Source organism: Pistacia vera, unplaced genomic scaffold (genome assembly GCF_008641045.1).
Source record: "Pistacia vera cultivar Batoury unplaced genomic scaffold, PisVer_v2 Contig291, whole genome shotgun sequence".
NCBI lineage: Eukaryota > Viridiplantae > Streptophyta > Magnoliopsida > Sapindales > Anacardiaceae > Pistacia > Pistacia vera.
This window is the reverse complement of record NW_022196103.1, coordinates 344,867-369,660: the sequence shown is the minus strand read 5'-3', so window position 1 is coordinate 369,660 and position 24,794 is coordinate 344,867. Positions and strand designations below refer to the sequence as shown.

General features: G+C 41.0%; 4 protein-coding genes across 4 annotated transcripts; 3 read left to right on the top strand and 1 right to left on the bottom strand.

The window, feature by feature from the left end:
• Positions 1 to 668: 668 nt before the first annotated feature.
• Positions 669 to 2,258, top strand: LOC116134811 (UDP-glycosyltransferase 73C4-like). The gene has a single exon (XM_031420462.1). The coding sequence runs from the start codon at positions 680 to 682 to the stop codon at positions 2,177 to 2,179; it is 1,500 nt and encodes a 499-aa protein (XP_031276322.1). The 5' UTR covers positions 669 to 679; the 3' UTR covers positions 2,180 to 2,258.
• A 309-nt stretch (positions 2,259 to 2,567) lies between these two features.
• Positions 2,568 to 3,995, bottom strand: LOC116134744 (UDP-glycosyltransferase 73C4-like). Its single transcript, XM_031420402.1, is given in 1 exon segment — positions 2,568 to 3,995. A coding segment is annotated over 1 exon segment (1,428 nt).
• Positions 3,996 to 17,199: 13,204 nt separating this feature from the next.
• Positions 17,200 to 20,800, top strand: LOC116134810 (UDP-glycosyltransferase 73C3-like). The gene is made up of 2 exons (XM_031420461.1): positions 17,200 to 17,296; positions 18,905 to 20,800. Exon 2 carries the CDS (start codon positions 19,122 to 19,124, stop codon positions 20,580 to 20,582), a length of 1,461 nt encoding a protein of 486 aa, XP_031276321.1. The 5' UTR covers positions 17,200 to 17,296; positions 18,905 to 19,121; the 3' UTR covers positions 20,583 to 20,800.
• A 1,970-nt stretch (positions 20,801 to 22,770) lies between these two features.
• Positions 22,771 to 24,343, top strand: LOC116134804 (UDP-glycosyltransferase 73C3-like). The gene has a single exon (XM_031420450.1). It carries the CDS (start codon positions 22,787 to 22,789, stop codon positions 24,248 to 24,250), a length of 1,464 nt encoding a protein of 487 aa, XP_031276310.1. The 5' UTR covers positions 22,771 to 22,786; the 3' UTR covers positions 24,251 to 24,343.
• The last annotated feature ends 451 nt before the right edge of the window (positions 24,344 to 24,794 follow it).

Here is a 24,794-nt window from a genome sequence, read left to right as displayed (position 1 = left end):
ATTAGCTCAGACTTTGACAAATCAGTTTCTACAAGGCACAAGCATTAAGTAAACAATAAAATAGAGTTCGGTAGCTCAGGCTTTGCAGGAGGTTTGAATCTGACGATATAAATACAGTAAAAATTACTCTTGATTAAAAGGCATTAATTGTTTCTTATAAATAATGATAATGTACAATTCTTCAAAGGCATCACAATACACCATATTTTAATTCACACGATCTACTCTTGTTTTGAGTTTCGAAAGATTTCATGACACATGCATTTTCATTGATATATGGTTATTTCTTTTAATAATTACTAATCACAAGTTTTTATTTGTGCAGGTAAAAACTCAGATCATAATAGGATTCTGATCTGTCCCAAATATACAAAACTAATAGCTATAAATATTTCTTATTTGTGGAGAAAATATATGTTACTGTACACCCCTAATCATTTTATGGTTTTAATAAAAAAATTTCTACCCTATGAATATGTACGTCATAATCAATTGAAAATTTCATCACGAAAGTCTTCTATCCATTATTTTTTTGTAACATGTTTATGTATGCTCTTGCGTCACCGCTAAAAAAAACAAAAAGAAAGCCATCCAGAAGGGACCAAGTCACCGCTGCATATTAGTCACCATTTGAAGCTACTGCTTTCTATCAAAACACTTTACCAGCATTTTATTTGCAATGGCTTCTGCATCACAGCCTTGCCAACCTCACTTTCTTTTGATACCCCTAATGGCTCAGGGTCATCTTCTCCCAGCGGTTGACATAGCCAAACTATTGGCACAGCGCAACGTAATAGTTACTATAGTTACAACACCTCTAAATGCTGCTCGATTTAGCAACATTATCAATCGTTCCATTCATGCCGGGCTTCTTATAAATGTCATACAAATTAAATTTCCGGCGACTCAAGCTGGCTTGCCTGATGGGTGCGAAAGCGCAGATGCAGTTCCTTCACTAGACTTGTTCAAGAATTTCTTCACAGCCATAAGTATGTTGCATGAACCAGTAGAAAATTTGTTCCACGAGCTAAAACCAAGTCCAAGTTGTATAATTTCGGATAGAAATATCGCATGGACAGCCGATATCTCTTCCAAGTTTCAGATTCCGAGGATTTTATTTGATGGGACAAATTGCTTTAGTCTCTTGTGCCTCCATAATCTATATAAATCCAAGATCCATGAGACTGCGTCCGAGTCAGAATCCCTGGTGATACCAGGATTATCTGACAAATTTGAATTTAGAAGATCTCAGCTACCTGGTCTCTTCAATCCAGGTTCAAATAGGGATTTGAATAAATTACGAGAAGAGATAAAAGCAGCTGAAGCAGGGGCATACGGGATCATAGTTAACAGTTTTGAAGAATTAGAGACAGAATTCCTGAAAGGTAATCGAAGTGCAACAGGACGTAAAGTCTGGTGCGTTGGTCCAGTATCACTATGCAACAAAGAAAACTTAGATATGGCTCAAAGAGGTAACAGCAAATCTTCAACCGACGTGAATCAATACTTGAAGTGGCTTAATTCATGGCCACCAAACTCAGTAATTTATGCTTGTCTTGGAAGTCTCAGTAACCTTAGGCCTCCACAATTAATTGAACTTGGTTTAGGCTTAGAGGCTACAAATAGGCCATTCATTTGGGTAATAAGAGGCATGAGCGCAGAAATGGCGAAATGGTTAGAAGAAGATAGGTTTGAAGAGAGAGTAAAAAGTCGAGGCCTATTGATAAGAGGTTGGGCACCTCAGGTTCTGATTCTGTCACATCCGTCAATTGGAGCATTCTTAACGCATTGTGGGTGGAACTCAACACTAGAAGGGATTTGTGCCGGCGTGCCGATGATTACATGGCCTTTGTTTGCTGAACAATTTTTCAATGAGAAGTTAGTAGTGCAAGTATTGAAAATTGGTGTGCCTGTGGGGGCTGAAGTTGTGGTGCATTTTGGGGAGGAGGAGAAGTTTGGGGTGCAAGTGAAGGAGGAGAAAATAAAGGAGGCTGTAGAGAAGGTAATGAATGAAGATAAGAAGGAACCGAGAAGGAATGAAGCAAGAAAGCTTGCGGAAATGGCAAAGAAGGCGGTAGAAGAGGGAGGATCTTCTTACAATAACATCACTTTGTTAATTGAAGATATCATTCAACAACAATTGAGCAAAAGAGAGAAAGTGACCATGCTAGAAACTTAAAATTTTCTATAATTTCGTGCTACTTGTTAAAGTTTAAAATACATTTGTTTGGTCATTTCTATTAACCTTAAGTTTTTGAGATTGATGGTCGAGTTTGTGTTTAGACCCACATTTTGAATCCATACATGGGCAGAGTAACAGAAAGTTTGTGGCGTTTTGCTTAGTCTCTACATAAATTTGAAGAAGCTCCAAGCGATTATGAGCAATGTGGCATTATCAGCTTATCACTCTGTTTTGACTCAAGAGTATTACTTGAAAAGGAAAACATTAATACATTCTTCGTATACACTAATTGAAGTAGAAAGCTAAACCATAAAAGTTACATTAATTTCTCTCAAATCATACAATTGAATAAATGAATGATGAATTTGACAGAAACAGTCTTATATTATGAATGGTCTCTTGTTTGTTGAATGATATCATCAATTAACCAGGTAATGTTATTGAAAGAAGATCCTCCCTCTTCAACTGCCTTTTTCCCCTTTTCTGCGAGCCTTCTTGCACCTTTCTTTATCTCTTCTCCCTGTTCTTCATTCATTACCTTGTCTACAACCTCCCTTATCTTCTCCTTCTTCACCAGCACCCCAAACTTCTCTTCCTCCCCAAAAGGCACCATAACATCACTCTCCAATGGCACACCAATTTTCATCACTTGAGTTATTAACTTCTCATTTATAAACTGTTCACCAAACAAAGGCCATGTAATCAATGGCACGCCAGCACAAATACCTTCCAATGTCGAGTTCCACCCGCAATGTGTTAAGAACGCTCCGATTGCTGGATGTGACAGAATCAGTACCTGAGGCGCCCAGCCTCGAATAACTAGGCCTCTTTCGTTTACTCTCTTTTCGAACCCGTCTTCTTCTAGCCATTTCTCGATTTCGCTTTTCTTGTCTCCTCTTATAACCCAAATGAATGGCCTGTTTGTAGCTTCTAATCCTAAACCAAGTTCTATTAACTGTGGAAGTCTAAAACCATTGAGACTTCCAAGACAAACATAAATTATAGAACTTTCCGGCCATGAATCAAGCCACTTCAAGCATTGATTTACATCATTTGAAGCCTTTTCACCTCTCTCAGCCTTATCTAAGTTCTCATTGTTACACAAAGAAACCGGACCAACGCACCATAATTTCTTTCCTGTGGCTCTTCGATATCCTTCAACATTGTCTTGTCCTAGCTCTTCAAAACTATTAACAATCACACCGTATGCACCTACATCACCTTCTCTCATCTTTCGTCCCAGAGTCTTGAAGTCTTCGCTTAAGCCCGGATTGAAATCACCAGGTAACTTGTTGGTTGTGAGTTCAATTTTATCAGGCAATCCTGGAACCACAAAGGGCTCAGACTCGGACACTTTCTCATGGACCTTAGACTTCTGTAAATTGTGGAAGCACTACAGAGAAAAGCTACTCATCCCATCAAATAATATCCGAAATGGAACCTGAAACTTGGTCGCAATATCAACCGTCCAGGGGAAATTTTTGTCAGTAACGATACAACTGGGACTTGGTTTTAGCTGGTGAAACATCTTTTCTACTTGTTCCTGCAACATATCAGTCGCTCTAAAGAAATGTTTTATCAAGTCTCGTGATGGGAGTGTGTCTACAGATTCACACCCTTCAGGCAACCCAACCTTAATGGATGGAAACTTAATTTCTAAGACACGAATGGGTAGCCCGGCTTGAATGGAACGATCGATCACGTTACTGAATCGAGTGACATTGAGAGGTGTGAGAACTATGGAGACTAAAACGTTACGTTGAGCCAAAAGCTTGGCTATGTCTATCATGGGGATGAGATGGCATGGAGTCATATAAGGTGTTGATGCGTGATTTTGACACCAACTAAACGCACGTGGGAAGTGCTGAGCTGACTCAGAAGACACACATGTACGAGGGTATTGAACTGAATAAAAGATGAAGAACGGTGTTTAAAGTGGTTCAGATGCTTAAGTAAGCGAATCCTACGTCCACTGGTATCGTATTAATATATTTGAGATCAGGTCGCATTCAACGAGCTGACTTATAAGAGATTACAAGAGAGAGAGAGAGAGAGAGAGAGTATATATGCTATTCTAGAGAGAAATTTAGCTAATCCCACAAACGGGAGAGGATCTCTCTATTTATAGTGGGATGAATTGAGGTAATGATTACTAAACCAGGGAGTGGGTCAGATTGTCATGCAAATCCTTCCTTGCATCCCGTTATTCACCTACTTAAGTGATTTACTCAACGTTTGCAGGGATTGGACACGTGGATCACTTCCAGCCTTTCACCAGCCTGGTGCACACCCACTGCACTGGCAGGAGCATGCCGCTTGCGTCAACATGCGACGTGGCTGAGTTTGAATGGCTGCAGGACTTACCTAAGCTCTGACCGCTTACGCTGACAGGGCTCTGCATCAGCCCTACTTTTTCAAGCATAACAGAAGTCCCTTAGTTTTTAAGGTTTGAGAATCGAACCTTGGAAACTACATATTATGCCTTGATTTGATGCGTTTAAAGAGACACTAGTCGATCCGACCTGGTTGCAAAGATGTCGAGGAAACATTTCCACGTAGGCGACCTAAAATGGCTTACTCTAAGGGTCAACGACCTATTCTTAGACCATATTCAGTGCCATAACGATGACTCTGGTCTTTATCTGAGGTTCACGACCTTATTGCACTTAGCAGGATTTTTTGCCGAAGGTAAGGGGTCACGTCGCTTCGCAACTGACATAAGACAAGATTGAAGAGTCACGTCGCTTTGCGACTGACATAAGACGAAGAGTGTTCTATATAACAACCGCATCAGATGGTATCTGTCACATTTTTGTAGCTGATACATTTAATGAAATATCTTTTGTTCTGACAGACGTGTCCTGTGCGCAATAAGTGCTATCCATGCATATTGAATGCGAGCCATGCTGAAACGACATTCCCTATCAGGGCATTAAATGCAGATGGGGGCGCATTTAATATGAAGGAGGGAAACGTGCCGTCGCTTAAGTGTTTCAATGGAAGAGAATGATGATTTGGTTTCTTGAAGCGTGACGGTCACTCTTCTTCATTGATTCACGACACGTGGTCGCGATCAACGGTCAAATGCGTTTTCTGCCCAAATGTCGTTTGACTTCAGGAAACCAAAGCGCCACTTTCTTCACTATAAAACCCCAAGCTCAGTTCAGGTAATGCCACAATACTCACTTTCTCAGGGAGAGCAAAAATTTTCGTGAGCTTTGGTGCTTTGTCTATCAAACTGGTGTGCGTTTGATATTCGAAGCAAGAGGATTCATTTTCTCATTCCAAGAGGTAAGGATGGTTTCTCTGCCACTTTTATTATTGTTTCTTGTTTTCGATAGTTGCCCTGCGATGATAGTCTATCGGTAGTTGATCGAAGATGGAATATTCTCCTTGGGTTTGACCCATTTGATGGTAGCTCTAAAAGTATTCTGTTAGGGTCTAGGGTTTAAGGGAGGAAGCTTTTTGCTTTCTCCTCCATGTCATCGTATGAAACAGTGCAAGAGGACTGAATGATTCCCTGCATGTCGCTTTTTTCAGACTACAGTAGAACGGACTCTCCAACGACCAAAATTGAGGAGGGGACCAGCTCGCCTGTGTAGGATGCTCCTGCGGGTCCCCCTCAAGAGATCTTGTCGATGATTACTGCTGAGGATATTTAGAAGGTGGTAGACCAATACGCTCTCAACGTGGAGGTCTTCCAAGATAGGATACACACAGCTCGAAATCTGCCACAAGGGATGGCTACGATCTCCGATAACATTTTCAAGAGTGGAGGGTTGATCCTTTTCTACCCTTTTGTCAGGTCGGTCCTTGATCATTTTGGGATCGCACCGCTACAGCTAATGTCAAACGCATATATGATAGCAGTGGCTATGTATATCGCCTGCGGTGAAAACGGATTAGGCGAGCTAACAGCGCTAGAACTCAATTGCTCGTACATCCTAAAAAAGAGTAAGGACAAGGACTCATTCTACCTCTCCAAGTGCTCTACAATAGAAGCGGGAATACATACTTATCCCAGCAATGTAGGGGCATACGAGACGAAGTTCTTTTTCTTTTGATATGATGGCATTTGCCACTTTCTATAGCCGAGTAGGTTCTCTGTTCTTTTGAGATCGCGAATTTCTTTTTTGGTCTTTGCTAATGAGCTCTTTGTTTCTTCGCAGTTAACAAAACGACTAGGTTATCGCTCCTCGAGGATCCAGACAGGATCACTACCTTCGATTTTCTGCCCGAAGAGAGTCGCGATGCAAGGCTGCTCGTGACAACCGCAAATTTGCTAAAGTATAGTTTCTTCAACCCCGAAGCGACCTTAGAGACCCTATCGAGTAAGCTTCTTACCCTTAACCTGCTTTTCGATTTTTCATGCAACGAACTGTTTTGCTAACGTTGTTCACATGCAGCGGCCATGCCTTCCAAGGTGCCCAGATCGCCACGACCGAGGCAGTTCACCTTCCCCCGAGTAAGCACCACCGGACCAATTGGAGCAGCTCCTAATGGTCCCCCCGTTAGAAGGACGCCGATAGGTGCTCTGGTACGACCAACTAGGGTTCCCCAGCCTTCGACTGTTCGCCCGAAGCACAAGACCATGGCCCAAAAGTCCAAAAAGTGAAAACAACTTCAGACCGAAGAGTCAGAGTCCGAACCGGAGGGCCTGGGCATTCAGCCCGAGAGGTCGCAACCTTACCAAGCGTTCTGCTCGAGAGGGTCTTCCAGGGGTGCAATCGGCATCTCCATTGCTCTAGGGGAACCGTGAACAAGACAAAGCTAGTCTGTGGACCTTGGGAGGAGACCGGGCAAGGAACCAATGGGCAATACGATTCCTGCTGCAGGTGTGGGCATGAACATACCTGTGCTGGACTCGATGGGATAACTTTCGGATCATCTACAGCTGGTGGTTTTTACCCTGCTGGAGTGCGGGCTCACGGAGGCATTTGAGAAGTTCGTGGCTTCCAACCTTGTTGACCTGTTTTCCATATCCCTCCAACACTTAAGCCAGGTAGAACGAGCTGTCCTCGGAGAGGACTTTACATTTATTCTTTTCAGTAGCAAAGAGACTAACTTGTTACTCTTTTCGTTCACAGGCTCTGCTCTCCATGCACTTGTCCCTGCAAAAGGTCCAGTTGGGAGCTGCCAAGGGGATGGTCGCACTGAGAGAAGAGAACGCGTAGCTTAAACGGGGCTTAGAAGCCGCTGAAGTAGAGAAAGACTTATCCACCGTTTTGGCGAACCAATACCTAAATGAAAGGAATGCTGCTCTTCGCACAGTGGACTTTCAGAAGGCCGAGCTAGAGAAGCATGGAGAGGAGGTAAAGGAGTTCTAGAGGACAATGGCCAGACTTACCAAGGAGGCTTACGAGAAAGAGCAGGAGCTGCAAACGACCTCTCAACGGGCCTTGCGAGTAGAGCGGGAAAAGGCAAAGCTATGGGAGTCCACCGAAAAGCAAAGGTGGGCGCTTGAGGCCGAACTCCAAGTTATCCAGGGCCAAGTTACTTCGCTGACCGAAGAGATGCAGCGACAAGGGTTGGAGATCGAGAAGAAGGCTGCTGAATGGGCAATTCAGTCCATCTATGCCTTACGGCCGAGGAATCCCAAAATGGATCTATTTGACCTCCAGGAGGAATACCGGGACATCCTCAGATCCATGGCACAGATTGACGATGAGGATGCAGCGGAGGCCGCCCAAGGATCTGACCTGGAAAAGCATCCGGAGTATGTCCCAGAGGAGCCTATGGTCGGCCAGGTGGACGGCGATCAACCTAGGGATGATAAGGTCGCGCCTCCGGGAGTTGGGGATGAAGGCCAATGATTGCTTTTACTTTTTGTACTGCCTTTCCCATGCCTGCTTTTTGTACTCCTTTTTTTATTTTATAAATAAAGTCATGGCTTTCTTAATCTGTTATGAATACTTACAATTTTCGTACTTCATGTTACACATGAGATCGCATTCTAACTGTTGACAATAACATTGATACAAATCTATGTGAACATAATTATACACATGGAAAGATAATTGCAAAAGGACGTCTTTTATTTACAAGGACTAAGAAAAGTAACATCTTTACAAGGAGAAACTGAGTTCGGAATTACTGATAATATGGTCGGAGATGTTCAGCATTCCAAGCTCACGGTACTTCGGAACCATTCAGCCTTTTGAGATGATAAGTCCCCGGTCTTATCACTTTGGCGATATGGTATGGGCCCTCCCAGTTCGGTCTCAAAACTCCCACACTCGGTTCTCTAGTACCGAGAAGGACTTCCTTTAAAACGAGGTCGTCGACCTGGAAGTCTCTTCTTCTAACCTTAAAGTCAAAGCACCTTTTCGCACATTGCTCATAGGCTGCTATTCTTATCTGAGTCTTACTGCAGTGTTCTTTAACTAGATCCAGACTTGCGCGCATAAGCGCCTCTTTGATTATTTCGTTGAACAGATCCCTCCGAAGTGAACCGGTTCCTATCTCCATAGGGATCATTGCTTCGCAGCCATATGCTAGTGAAAAAGGGGTTTCTGAGGTAAAGGTTCTCGGAGTTGTTCTGTATGCCCACAGAACTTCAGGAAGGTTGTCGGCCCAATTTCCCTTGGCTGCGCCAAGTTTGGCCTTTAGAGTGTGCTTGATGGTTTTGTTGACAGCTTCAACATGACCATTTGCTTACGGTCTTGCGACTGAGGCAAATTTCTTATGGATGCCCAGCTTATCGTAAAAATGCTTGAACTCATCGTTATCGAACTGCTTTCCGTTATCAGAGATAAGAGTATGAGGAATCCCATAGCGGCACACAATATTTTTGAAGACGAAGTCCTTAAGCTTTTTGGTGGTGATTGCGGCCAATGGCTCTACTTCGACCCACTTGGTGAAGTAGTCTATCGCAACCACCACATACTTGACTCCCCCTTTACCAACTAGCATGGGTCCGATGAGATCGATTCCCCACATGGAGAATGGTCAAGGGCTAGACATGGTTACCAGCTGGTGGGAAGGAGCTCACGGTACGTTTGCAAACCACTGACACTTGTCACACATTTTAACAAAGTTGTAGGTGTCTTCTTGGATCAAGGGCCAGTAATACCCTTGACGAACAACCTTGTTGGCGAGGGATCATGCGGCCATGTGATTACCACAGATTCCTTCATGTATCTCCCTGATGATATAGTCTGCTTCTTCATCGGTTACACATCAGAGAAGAGGGGCGCTAAACCCTAGCTTGTACAACTGATCTCCCATGAGTGTGTAACGAGCAGCTCTTGTTCGCTCTTGTCTCGACCTTGTCGTTAGGCAGGATCTCATCTCGGAGATACTGAATGATAGGGGTCATCCAGGAGACTGATTTTATTACATTCATAGCCTGTTTGGGCGAACTGATACTGGGGACATCTATGAATCAAACAGGAATGCTCTCTAGCGCGTCCGAGTCCAACAATGAGGCTATCTTTGCCAAGACATCCGCGACAACATTGATGTCCCTAGGAATCTGCATGATCATGAAGTGCTTAAACGGCTCGAGTGCGGCCTTAGCTTTCTTCAAATAGTCGATCATGTTTTCTTCCTTGGCCTGATATTCCCCCAAAATCTGGTTGACAACCAGCATGGAGTTACTGTGGATACTGATCGCGGTTGATTCCATTTCTCTTGCCAACCGCAATCCAGCGAGCAGAGCTTCATACTCAGCCTCATTATTGGTTGCTTTGAACCCGAAACAGAGAATGCTATGAATGCAAGTCCCTTCGGGACTTACGAGGAGAAGGCTTGCCCCAACCCATTTCCTGTTCGATGATCCATCGACATACAGGCTCCAGGTCAACAGGTTCTTAACAGTTCCCTGGGTGACTTCGCTGGCTTGTTGCTCAGATTCCTTTATCGGGTGAGAATTCTAAGATGAAATCAGCAATAGCCTGCCCTTGATGGTTACCTTCGGTCTATACTGTAGATCGAACGGACTTAGTTATGTAGCCCACTTGAGCAATTTACCCGATGCCTCTGGCTTCTAGAGGACTTGCTTGAGCGGGTAACTGGTCATTACATGGATTGTGTGGGCGTGGAAGTAAAGTCGTAACTTTCTAGAGGCGATCAGCAAGGCATAAGCCAATCGCTCCATTTCTGGATATCGCATCTTGGCATCCAGCGGATGCTTACTCAGGTAATAAACTGGCCATTGAACCTTGCTCTCTTCCTGAACTAAAGCTACATTGACCGCGTACTGAGAGACGGACAAATACAGGAGCAGAATTTCATGCGGGAGAGGCTTGGATAGAAGAGGTGCTTTTCCGAGGTGCTTTTTAATGCTCTGAAATGCATGTTCGCACTCAAAAGTCCACTCAAACTTCTTATTGGCCCTGAGTATATTAAAGAATGGCAAGCAGCGATTTGTTGCCCTCGATATGAAGCAATTGAGTGCCGTTATTCACCCATCGAGACTCTAAACCTGTTTTTGGTTGGTCATGCTTTTCATGTCGAGGAGAGCTTAGATTTTCTCGGGGTTGATCTCTATTCCCCTCTGATTAACCATGTACCCCAGAAATTTTCCTAAGGATACTCCGAATGAGCATTTGAAAGGATTGAGCTTCATCCTGTACTTCTAGAGGATGTCGAACATCTCAGCGAGATGCGTTATGTGATCTGAAGTGACATGTGACTTGACTAGCATGTCTTGAACATAGACTTCCATCGACTTCCCAATCTACTCGGAAAACATTCGGTTAACCAACCGCTGGTAAGTTGCTTCAGCGTTTTTCAGGCCGAAGGGCATAACCCTATAGCATACAGCCCTCGATCTGTAACAAAGGAGATATGCTCTTCGTCCGGTGCATACATCAAAATTTGATTGTATCCCTAGTATGCGTCCATAAAACTCAGCAGTTCATGCCCGAAGGTGGCATCAACGAGCTGGTCAATCCTTGGTAAGGGAAAACTGTCTTTTGCGTAGGCTTTGTTGAGGTCGGTAAAGTCAACACAGGTCCGTCACTTATCGTTGGGCTTCTTTACTATAACCGGGTTGGCAACCCAGCTCGGGTAGAGCGCTTCCCCAATTGACCTATTCTAAAGGAGATTATCTACCTTGATTTTCAAGGCAGCATATCGTTCTAGATCCATCGCTCTTCTTTTCTAGTGGACCAGCCTGACTTCACTATCGATGTTCAAGGCATGGAAAATGATGTTCGGGCTGATCCCGACCATATCAGCATGCGTCCATGCGAACACATCAATATTTTCTCTGAGGAAGCTGGTCAAGTCAGTAGCGAGCTGGGGGTTGATATTGCTTCCAATCCTCAACACTTAGCTCGGCTCGGCTTGTTCTAGTCGACTGACACTTCCGATAGATCCTCAACTGGCCCACTAGAAAGGCATTCCTGGTAGGGGTGGAAAAAAAAGATCGAAAACCGAACCGAACTGAAAATTCGATTTTTTTTTAAATCTGGTTCGGTTTTCGATTTAAAAAATTCATAAACCGATTAATCGGTTCGGTTTTCGTTTTACAAGTATTTTTAAACCGGTTAACCGAAATCGAACTCTAAAACCAGTTTCAAAAATAAATAATACATATTATTATAATTAAGCCCACTGCCACTTTTCTCTTTCATCTATCTTTTCCATCATTTTCAATCTTCTCCTCACTTTTCTCTTTCATCTTTCATCGTCAGTGTCACTTCTCTCTTTTATCTTCACTTCTTCTCCTTCACTTTTCTCTTTCATCTTCATCTTCTTCTTCTCCATTTCTTCTTTTCACTTTTCGCCTTTTTTTCCGTCTTCTTCTCCATCTCTTCTCCTTCAGTTTTCTCAGTCTCATTCTCTCTTAGTCTCTGTCTCTCACTCTCGCGCTCAGTCTCAGTCTCTCACTCTCACTCTCGCGCTCAGTCTCATTCTCTGTCTCTCACTCTCTGTCAGACTCTCATTGTCTCTCCGTTTTCAGATCTGTGTTCTCACGTCATCGTCGCTCAGCTGTAGTCGCCGTTGTCACAGTCGCCGTCGTCGTCTGTTGCCGGTGGGTTTTAGATCTAGGTTTCAGATCTGTGTTGTCACGTTTTCAGATCTGGGGTTTGACATTGAAGATTTTGGTTTTAATTCTTGTATATGGATTGATGGTGATGGTTGTGTATTTGTTAGTTAGAACTTAGAATGAATGATTTAGAACTACAAGTTTTTTGTGTTACTGCATCAATAAATGAATAATGATTTTGGAGTCGAGAATCAATTGTTATTTGGTTAGAAATGACTCAGTTGTTTGATTAGTTGTTTAATTTTGGATCTTGGTGTTTCAACGTCATTAAACCTGAAAAAAAAAAAAAAAAAAAAAAAAGGACTGAATTGGGCCAAAAAATGTAGCCCATAATGGTGACTGAATTGGGCCGAAAAAGGCAGCCCATCATAAATTTTAATTAACCGGTTTAAAAACCGGTTAACCGAACCGAATTTTCGGTTCGGTTTATAACCGGTTTATAATCGAAACCGGTCCGGTTTCAGTTCAATTTATTTTTGAAATCGAAAACCGATTCGGTTCAAACAACAGGTTTACCGGTCCAGATTTTTCCACCCTAATTCTTAGATACGAGGATCCATATTATCCTCGATTGGGCCAGGCTGTGGTTTGATCCGACTGATCGCCATTGCCTGTTCGGGAATGCCACTCGGGATACCTTTCCCCTTGCACGCCATCTGCACTACCTTTACATAGCAGTCGCGAGATACGCAATGAGATCTGCTTACTTCCCCTATCCTCGTCAGGGTGGGGAACTTCATCTTGAGATGGTAGATCGAAATGACTGCCTTGAAGTTTCTTAGTAGAGGTCGCTCTAGGATGCCATTGAAAGCTGAGGGGCAATCCACTACCAAGAATTCAGTGACCTTGGTCACCTCGTCGGAGTCACCCAGCGTGACTGGAAGCGAGATCATTCCCTTAGGGATCAGGTGATCCCTTGTAAAACCATATAGGGGGATAGAGGCGAGCTTCAGGTCGGCCTCATCCAATTTCATTCTTTCAAAAGCTCGTTGGAACAGGATGTTCACAATGATTCCATTATCCACCAACATTATGTGGACGTCTCAACGCCCTATTTGGGGCGTGATGACGAGAGCATCATCATGGGGATGATGCAATCAGACTGCATCTTTTTTGGAGAAGGTGATTTCCTCCTCTCTGCAAACCTTTGATGGTCGTTGCGTCATGTTCATCACACGGATAGGGTCGTGATAGGCTGTGCGAGCATATCTTTCTTAGGCACCTCGTGAGTTCCGTCTGAGGTGTGGTCCCCTAAAGATAATCCCCACGCTACAGATACCCTTGCGATCACGACGCTTCTTGCCCAGTTCCTCTCGATTTTTCTCTCTTACGGGAGCAAAGTCATCAACATACTCTTTGAAATGCCCTATTTGATAAGGTCTTTGATTGCCTGCTTGAGAACTCGACACTCATCGGTGTGATGCCCATTGCCCTGATGGTAACAACAGTATTTTTTACTGTTTCTAGCTGAAGGAGGATTTTTCATGGGCTCAGGTTCTCCGAGCAGGCCAACCTCTTCTGACTTGTCAAGAATGGCCAAGACAGATGCATTCAAAGTGGTATATTGATTCCTGTCACGATCACAACGAGGAACTGGAGCATAAGACTTCTTGGGCTTAAACCGCTGTTTCTTTCCTTTCAGTTGATCGTCATTAGCCTATTTGCGATCAATCCTCCTATTTTCCCCCTGACCAGGTACACTGTCTGAAGTGCCAGGGTCGTGGCGGTGGAGCGCCACCACGGAGTTCTCAATACGAAGGATTTCTCCGTAAGGCTGTAGAAGCGGGTGAGAGAAACTTCGTCCTCTGACTGCTGCTCTTTCCATAGATCTGTCTGTGGATGAACTCTCGCTATGATGAGAGTCCAAACGGACTCTTCGGGAGTATGAGCTACTTTATGGAGTTCCCTATGGAACCTATCAATGTAAGATTGGAGGGATTCATCATTCTCTTGCCTTATGTTGTTGAGGTAGCTCAAAGGCATTGAGAACTTCTTATTCGCTTGGAAGTGTCTCAAAAACGTCAAGCTCATCTGATTCCACTAGCTAATCGATCCCGCCGAGAGCTACCTGAACCATCGCTTGGCATAAGATGTTAGAGTTACTGCCAAGCAACAGCATTTTGCCAAGTCAGAAACTTGGTGAAGTTCCATCAGGTCATTGAATTCGTACAAATGATCATGCGGATCAGAATTCCCATCGAACGCCCGCATATCGGGCATTTTGAATCTAGATGGGAGAAGGGCGGCTAACACAGCCGGAGAAAAGGGAGACGCCTCTGTGACCTGCCCTTGCTTATTTTATTGAGCCTTTAGCTGATCTAAAGCTCGTTGTAGCTCTTCAATCTGAGGCAGCGGAGCCATCTGTGGATTGCTTTCCCCAACGCGGGTTTGACCCTCGCGATTGCGGTTGAGGAAATTCCGAAGGTCGGATTCCTCCTCGCCTGGGCCGACAGTTCCGACCGCTCTTGACACACGTTAGCTAGAGTCGTGCAATGGCATTGAATGGTCTAGGGAACTTTCCCGACCTCCACGGTGGTGCGAACCGACCCGCGGATGGTGGGAACTTCCCGCGCGATGATGATCAGAGTCGTCATTTTGGCGATAATGGGAATCTCCTCGCCTTGCACTTTTGTAGGATTGCTCACGTGATGTGACACGGGACAGCTCAGGCCACGACATGTCACCGAGTCTGCGTGCCACGAGTATTCTACTCGGGGTGCGGTTGGTGTTCGCTGGTCCCTCGAAGCCTCTAGGCCCGTTGTTCGCCACCTGTTTTCCCTTCCTTTGACACGCTGCAGTGTGTGCGGCACGGACTATCACCCTTTTTGGCACTTTCATGCGACCTACAGGCGTTTTTGGCAGTGGCACCGCCTCATTTGATTCATGTAGCGCGACCCGATCCAAGCGGTCCAACCTTTGGTTGACCATTTGGAGAGTATTGTTGAACCTCTCCAGGTAGCTCATGACGGCTAAATCAAGCCGTGAGCTTGAAGGGATATCCCCCATAAGATTTTGTGGGACTGGGAGCACTTCGGAAAAAGTGTCCTCTTGCACCTAGGGGGTCTTTTCTTCACCATGATTGGTTCGCTCAGGTTCAAATCGGCGAGCCATTTGTTGTTGTAGGACCGATTAGTTAGAGATTCTCCTGATGAAGGACAAATACTAAATCAAGCCCTCCTTCTAGCGCCAAAATTGTTTATGCGTGATTTTGACACCAACTAAACTCACATGGGTAGTGCTGAGCTGACTCAGAAGACACACGTGTACGGGGGTATTGAACTGAATAAAAGATGAAGAACGGTGTTTAAAGTGGTTCAGATACTTAAGTAAGCGAATCATACGTCCACTGGTATCGTATTAATATATTTGAGATCAAGTCGCGTTCAGCGAGCTGACTTACAAGAGATTACAAGAGAGGAGAGAGAGAGAGAGAGAGAGAGAGAGAGAGAGAGAGAGAGAGAGTATATATGCTATTCCAGAGAGAAATTAGCTAATCCCACAAACGGGAGAGGATCCCTCTATTTATAGTGGGATGAATTGAGGTAATGATTACTAAATCAGGGAGCGGGTCAAATTGCCGTGCAAATTCTTCCTTGCGTCCCGTTGTTCACCTACTCGAGTGATTTACTCGACGTTTGCAGGGATTGGACACGTGGATCACCTCCAGCCTTTTACCAGCCTGGTGCACACCTATTACACTGGCAGGAGCATGCCGCTTGCGTCAGCGTGCAACATGGCTGCATCTGAATGACTGCCGGACTTACCTAAGCTCTGACCGTTTACGCTGACAAGGCTCTATGTCAACCCTACTTTTTCAGGCATAACATAAGGTATCAAGACGAAGTGAGATTAGTAACTTTTAGAATCCATTGCAATAAGGGTGATTGATAATTGAAGGAGAAGAAGTTAAAATTGTGAGATATATAGAAATTGCTTTGCTGAATATTCTTGGTTTGATTGCTCTGGTCAATTCAAGTGACTGTAAAGTTTGTTAACAAGTTGTGGTGGTTGCGACTTTTGACGTAAGAGCATATATAAAGAGATAGAGACATGAATGTTTGGAGTAAAAAAAGAAATTATAAATGAGTGCAGGCGGCTGAGTGTAGCGTTCTGTAGCTTCAATTTGAGGTTGACACTTGACTATGGTGTTAGACCGTTCACTTTTCTTTCTCAGAATTTTGAAATTGGTTGAAGGCAATGCCCAAAAACAAGCAGATTACTGAGTTAATAAAACAAAGCTTAAAAAAAAAAAAAAAAAAAAAGAATTACCCCTATGTAAAGGGAACAAATAATAGGAGAATTACGGGAACATACAAAAGAACAAAGAGTACTACAGTAATGTAAAGTGTAAACGTAAAGAGAAGAAAGAACAGCAGAATAGGGACGTAAAAACTTAATTAATTATAAGGTCATCTTTTAGAGTTACAAATACTTTAGAAGTTTAAAATTATTAAGAAATTGCTTAGATATCCCTATAACCATGAAACAACTGAAAGATTAACATGAGAAGATGGCCTGATAGAGTGAAAGATGGATTGAGAAGTTAAAAGACCAATTACCATACCCAAAAAACAAAAACAAAAAAGGTATTAAGATGATATAAAATCCCATTTTAAAATTAACTGAATTGTGAAAAAACACAAATCAAGGAGATAAAAGATGAAGAAGATTAAAAAGAAAAATCTCTTTGAAATAAAATAAAATATATTTTAAAGTTAAATTTCTTAAATAAAAAGCTTGGAAAGAGTTTTTGTGGTGCATAAATTCCATTACTTAAATATTCTTTTTAAAGGATTGTTGAGTCTGCTAATTGGGCCTCACAAATACAAAACTGGATCCATTTATCAAGTGGGCCAATTAGCTCAATTTTATCTTAATTGTTTGTACATAGAGAGGCTGCTCGAATGTTTTTCTCCATCTTTACTGGATAAATTATTATTATTATTATTATTTTCTTTTTTTTTTATTCTGGGCTTCGACCGAGACATCATTTGTCTATGCGGGATATTGTTGAGCAACAATGTTATCTAAACTATGCAGGTGAACGATAAGATGAAGAGTTAAACTCGGAGGGTGTTCTTCCAGAAAATTCTGTCTTCAGAGATGGAAAGGAACAGGTAAATTGCTTTTTAGTTTTCTGATTGTTGTTTAATTGGTTAATTTTAATGTGATATCACCCTCTTCACAAGTCTAGTTATGGGTTGTTGAACATTACAAGGGTTTAGAAACAGGCTTGCTTTTTTTTAATAAGAATAAACGTAATTCCACTTAGCTAGTTTGCTTGCTGCTAGACTTGTTATACTCAATTCTTTTTTTTTTTGAGTTAGGAAAATTTACTTATGTGACCTATTTTAAGATATCGAATTACCCCCTTTAGAAGGTGAAGGCTTTTGAACATCTTTACCCCACCATCCCAAACAAATCACAACAGCCAAAAAAAAATAGTGTGGAAAATGGTTTCTAAAATTGACAGAATAGGGAAATTTTCTGACCAAATGGGCACCCAGACGAAACAAAGTTAGAAACCATAAAGAAATAGCATTTTAGTTCAACAATTTAGCCAACATTTTACTTCATCATTCGGCATTTCTCACCAAAGAGTTGTTGAGTTTGAAATTTGAATTGATTCTTGGGTGAAGAGGAGGTTCGGGTTCGTCTTTGTTCCATGAGTATGGAGTCAAAGGTAAGGGGTTTCTAAGTTCTCCTTACCATTTAAAGCTTAATATTTAGGGTTTAGGGTATTTTAGATTTAAAGTTATATTAATAGGATTTGTGATTGTAATGGTGCAAATGATTAGAGTCGAGCACCTCAAGTGGCTAGACTCATCAGCTTGTGTGACCTCACTCAAGTTAGATCGGGTGTAGTTGCTGGAGGCGCTTGAGTTTCTTCAAATTCTTTGGAAATCCATTTCAGGTAAACTAAGTATTCAATTTTTAGGGAAATATGGATCGTTTTACTTGCATTAAACTCACATAAAGATAATATGCAATTATATTTACATAGAAAAAGAAAAAGCATAGATCTACCAATTTAAAGGGAACAAAATCTTTAAAAATTACCTCTATACTTGATGAAAATTTATTCTTTATGTACCAGATTTAGAGTTTAGCAATGTGTTTGTTATTAAGGTGCTGTTGATTGAATTAGAGTGAGATGGAGTAGGTTTTGGAGAGAAACTGAGAAGGTGAAGGAGAAGTGATGAGGTTTTTTTTCGCTTAAGGGAAATTTTTTCCAAAAAAGTTAGGAAAGGTCTACAAATCAAATTGAGAGTGGATTATTTTATAATTCGGCCCTTACTTACAAATCAATTACAAAATGGGTTATTTTGTCATTGACATCTTACAATGGGTCATATAATTAATTTTTCCTTTGAGAGTTATACCTTCTTTATATGCTAAGCATACAAAAATGCTAAGAATATACTTTTATTTTTTTATTTTGATGTTTGTCCATGGAACTCTTGTTATTTTCACTTGATTTAATCATTTCATGCAATTCTCTTATCACACAACCTTTATTGTAATCAAATAACAAAATTAAGTGCACTGCTAAAGTAGTATGGAGACAGTGAGTAAGAGATTATAAGAGATTTTGTTGGCATTTTTGTTAAGTACATTGCTGTTTACTAAGATTCTGCTAAAAATAAGTCAGTTAAATCATATGCTTGATCTGATGTTCACATGTTGTTTGTGATGGGCAATGAATCTCTATCTTGCTTATGTAGGCGCTTACATCACTTGCTATACTGAAAGATGTAGAGGAATCAAAGCTGTTTTCTTGTCCTCACATGAAGGGACAAAAGAATGTTAGTTGAAGATACAAGGAAAAAGGTAGTTGAAAGCCAAATCTAGCTTATAGGATCCGAGGTTAGGTTTGTTTTAACAAAAACAAAATTCTGAATTTTCAACCTATTTTGATCCACCCTTCAATAAACAATAATAATGGCCTCTCAAAACCAACTACTTCAATTTGTTTTTCTCCCACACCTGGCTCATGGCCACTTAATTCCCATGATTGACATGGCTAGACTAGTGGCACAGCGTGGTGTAAATGTTACTATTATCACAACCCCTCTAAATGCTTCGCGATTCAAAACAATTGTTGATAGAGCCATTGAATCTGGGCTCCATATCCAACTTTTCCAAGTTCCATTTCCATATTCAGAAGCTGGCTTGCCTAATGGATGTGAGAGCATGGATGCACTCCCTTCACGAGATATGTTCAAAAATCTCCTTGTTGCCATTAGTATGCTACAAAAACCAATTGAAAAAATCCTTGATGAGTTACAGCCTCAACCCAGTTGTATAATTTCTGATAAAAATCTTGTTTGGAGTCACCATACTGCTCAAAAGTATCGGATTCCAAGGCTTGTATTTGATGGGACAAGTTGCTTTTCTCTGTTGTGTACACATAATATATTAGCTACTAAGATTCATGAAAATGTTTCTGAGTTTGAGCCATTTGTGATCCCTGGTTTGCCTGACCGAATACAAATAACAAAAGCTCAGCTACCTAATGCTGTCAATATGGGCTCATCGGATGCTAGAGAACTCCGCTATGAGATTAGAAACACTGAGCTAGCTGCCTATGGAGTGGTAGTAAACACTTTTGAGGAGCTGGAATCATCTTATATTAAAGAATTTCGAAAGGTTAGGGGAGATAAAGTTTGGTGCATAGGACCAGTGTCATTATGCAACAAGGAGAATTTGGATAAATTTGAGAGAGGCGACAAAGCCTCAATTGATGGAGACCACTGTTTAAAATGGCTTGATTTACAGGATCCTAGTTCTGTAGTCTATGTTTGTCTAGGAAGCCTGAGTCGCCTGGCAGCACCACAACTGATAGATCTTGGCCTAGCCTTAGAAGCATCCAGCCGACCTTTTATTTGGGTTATCAAAACTGGGAATAAAGAGTTTGAGAAATGGATATCAGAGGAAAATTTTGAAGACAGAATCAAAGGAAGAGGGCTTGTAATTCGTGGTTGGGCTCCACAGGTTCTAATTTTATCTCACCCAGCCATTGGAGGATTCTTGACGCATTGTGGTTGGAACTCAACTCTAGAAGGGATATGCGCAGGTGTGCCAATGGCGACATGGCCTCTGTCTGCTGAGCAGTTCTATAATGAGAAGTTTATGCAGGTTGTGAAAATTAGTGTGAGGTTGGGGTCTGAGTTTTCGGTGAAATGGGGGGAAGAAGACAAGTTTGGAGTATTGATAAAACGGGAAAGAATTCAAAAAGCTATAGAAGAACTAATGGGAGGAGGAGAGGAAGCAAAGAAGAGAAGAAAAAGAGCAAAAGAAGTTGGAGAGATTGCAAAAGCTGCGTTAGAAGAAGGGGGGTCTTCTTATCTTAATTTGACATTGTTAATCCAAGATATTATGCAACAAGCTGAAACTAATTAGTCTCCCGTTTTCTCCTGTAATGATTTTAGACTGGTTGTAAACAAATTGTTGCTTCATCGGCAATAGAATAGGACAAATCAGATAATTACATACAGAAACTCTGAAATATGGATACCATATGATGCCAGTCAAGTCTTAAAATAATTGAACTCACACTCTCTGTTCTTGTTAGTAATTACATGCAGAAACTGTATAACATGATGGAATGCATGATGTCAATGAAGTCTTTAAATTAACTTTTGCTTTCAGGCTCTGTGTGGTGTGTTAAATCTGTTAATTAATTTAAAGTTTTGAGCTTGTAAGGAAGTGCATAAATAACTGGATATGAGTCACTGTGAAAAGGCAGATCAAAATAAGAAACTGAAGATTCTTCATGCTCTTTAAAATATGTAAATAAATTATGCCAAACTGACTGCAGAACTGATTTTCAGGTGACATACTGTCATGAGGTCATGTGACTTGTCTAAAATTGGAGAATGTTTCTTGCCAAAATTTGAGAAACAGACCCAAATGTTTTGTTCTTTTTCTGGAAAAAAGGATTTAGAAGCAATGACGCTTTTTCATTATATTCATCTTTAAAGAATAAATTTCAAATAAATTTTTCTTTTTTTTTTTTTTTTAATTATTTTCAACATATTTCAAATAGAGCACAAGAAAATGTTTTTACTTCTAATTTGTTGAGATTTGGAACAAAATTGCATTTCTGATTACTACATTCATAAGCATAGTCTACTTCCTTGCTCACTTCTCTTGTCACAAAAACTATTGACATGTATACACTATTTACAATTTTTTTTTTTTTTTTTCGATAAACCTGGTAATTATAGAAAAGAATAAAAGAATTTCCACCTAAAATGAGACTCTCCTTTACAGCCAGGAGCCTTTGGACAAGCCCAAGAGACAAAGCTGCACAAAAGAATCAGGAGCAACTAAGGATACGCCATCTTTATACAATAAAAAACAAAAAAACTGCTATACACTAGACCGCAAGAAACTGGTCCAGAAAACAGCCGGCCTGCCCAACCAGCAAAAGCTCTCTCGGAAACAGTACAAAAATCCAACTTCCGGTGACTGACCAAATCTGCACAAGCTGCAAAAATGCAGGAACCACTGCACAAGCTACAAAAATGCAGCAAACAACTGCACAAACAAACGGATTCTGCCAGGCACAACATAAAATGCAGGACAAATTCACCAACACAAAATACAGCAAACTAAATGTAGGACCAAAGAGCTTGCAACAGCTTCAGTCCTCCCCTGAATTTGCATAATCTCTAAAGTTGAAGATCCAACAGGATCAGGTCTCTTTACCAGCAACCAACTACCAAACTCCAACCCAGTTTTGAAGATCTGATTTAGTAGCTACTGACCTGATTCCACGCAGCATGTTATCAGCCACTATTTACAAAGTTCTTAAGTGAGGGAATAGAGTTTTCTGATGATATGGGATTTTAATAAACACAAAGTTATCGATAGTATGTATTTAAAAATAAAATAAATAAGAGAAAAGTGGACACAAAAACAAGATAACTTCGAAATTTCGAGATTTCAGTTGTAGAGAATATTTTTTAAACTTTAGAATCCAAGCCTTAAAACTGTAAGTCATGAAAGAGACAGCATGATGTTAACTTCTTTTTTAGTTTTAGCCAATTGTCTAGGAATAGTGGACCAATTTCTAATGATCAAACTGGACTGTATGAATGGCAGATTAACTTCTTGGAACATGTACTATGTTATAATCTATATTATATTTTACTTTAAAATTAATGTTTGAAAAAAATAAGATATTAAATTAAATTGAGATTTCTTAACTTAAATTCTTGAAGTAAAAATTTGACACAAATTTTCATTCTATTTAATTCAGTGGTTATTGTTTAACATAACGATCCTTGATGAACATGAATATTTTCATAAAGGAGATATATATGTAAATCTTTCATGAAGATTTGGAAAATCTTCTGGGATTGTAACTCTAATTTGTTTCTTATCTGCACAAATTATTGAGAATAAATTATATTTATTCTCATTTCAGGTACCAACTATAAATATGTCTAACTTGTGATTAACCAAAAAAAAAAAATTAGTTAAAGATAAGCTTGCTAACGACATCACAATTATCTCTCTAGTCTCTATATAATATAACAAAAATCCCCATCACTTAGGATCGTAGCTCAACCGCTGCCACCATTCAAAGCTCTCCTCCAATGGCTACCCAAACTCACCACCAGCTTCACTTCCTCCTTGTTCCTCTAATGTCCCAAAGTCATCTTATCCCCTTCATAGACATGGCCAAGCTCCTCGCTCACCACGGCATGGCCGTCTCAATCATCATCACACCCCTCAACGCAATCCGACACAATGCAATTATCGATTATGCCAAACACTTGAACCTCAACATCCAATTCATCTCCCTCAAGTTTCCTGGTACAGAAGTCGGATTGCCTGAGGGATGTGAGAACATGGATTCCCTCCCTTCTCCAAGCTTAAGCCCAAAATTTTTTGACGCAAGTAATATGTTACAAGAACCGCTAGAAAAATTGCTTGGAGAGTCAGAAATTAAGCCTGATTGTATCGTTTCTGACATTTGTCTCCCCTGGACTTCACATAGCTCGCTTAAGTTTAACATTCCGAGGCTTATCTTCCACACAGTTTCTTGTTTTTGTCTCTTGTGCTCTCACAACATTGAACGCCACAAAGTTGTTGAGAGTATCACCTCTTCTTCGGAGCCATTTTTGGTTCCTGATATGCCTGATTGGATTGAGTTTACTGAACCCCAGTTGCCTATGACAAGATCAAACCTTTCAGATGGTTTTCGATCCCGGTTGGCCACGTTCAAAGAAGCTGAGGATTCGGCACAAGGGATTTTGGTGAATACTTTTGAAGAGCTGGAGCCGAGATACGTTGAAGAATACAAAAAAGTGAAGAAAATTTGGTGCATAGGCCCACTTTTTTTAACTAGCAACACATTTGCAAGAGATTATAATAACAAGGCCTCCAATGATCACGAGTCACTGCAGTGGCTTGATTCCAAACCACCAAGCTCTGTAGTTTACGTTTGCTTTGGTAGCCTTTCACACTTGAAAACTCAACAACTGATGGAGATTGGATTGGGGTTAGAAGCCTCGAATTATTCTTTCATCTGGGTGATCCGAGAAGGAGATCATTTAACAGAACTCGAGAAATGGTTTGAAGAATACGTGTTTGAAGAGAAGGTTAAAGGGCGAGGTCTGATTATTAGAGGCTGGGCGCCACAGATTTCGATACTGTCACATTCGGCGACCGGTGGGTTCTTGACGCATTGTGGGTGGAACTCAACACTAGAAGGAGTGAGTTCGGGGAAGCCAATGATAACTTGGCCGATGTTTGCGGAGCAATTTTACAATGAGAAATTGTTGGTGGAGGTTTTGAAGATTGGTGTGAGAGTTGGGGTTGAGATGTCGGTGACTTGGGCGGAGAAACAAAAGGTTGAAGCTTGGGTGGAGAAAAAGAAGATTAAGAAGGCGGTAGAGATGGTGATGGATGAAGGAGATGAAGGAGAAGAGAGGAGAAGAAAAGCCAAAGAGCTTGGAGAATCGGCCAAGAAAGCTGTCAAACAAGGTGGTTCTTCTTACCTGAATACGACCTGGTTGATTCAACACGTCATGCAACTACAGGTCAGTCATCCATGATCAAACCCCAGTTATAACTTTTGATTTTTTTCTGTAACAAAAAACAAATACTGTAAGGCTAAAATTAATGGTACATTTGTTCTTGTTACTGGAAAGTTAGCAGAGTCTTTCTATATTATGATTAATCTCCTAATTCTTTTATATTCTTTAAGTCAATGAATGAACTTGACAAGAAGGCACGAAATAGTAATCCAATTTTTTTATTTTTATACCTACAACTTCAGAACTAGAAATCGCTTTGAAAGAATAATGGTTGAATGAGAATAGTTTACTTATTTAATTGAATTATCAGTTAAAAAAAATTCAAACCAACATCAATCCATCTCTATGGAAACTCTTGAACAGTAATTGCTGCAAAACAATCTTGAACTTAATATCTTGTGATCAATAAATATATCGAAAATACGAAAATAAGAAAAAAAAAATACAATGCAATTGAACTCATCTTTATAAGGAATAGGATAAAAATTAATAAGATGCATTTGATCTCATCTTTATAAAAAAGGAGACATGTTTGAGATGAAAAAATATTGAAATGGAAAAT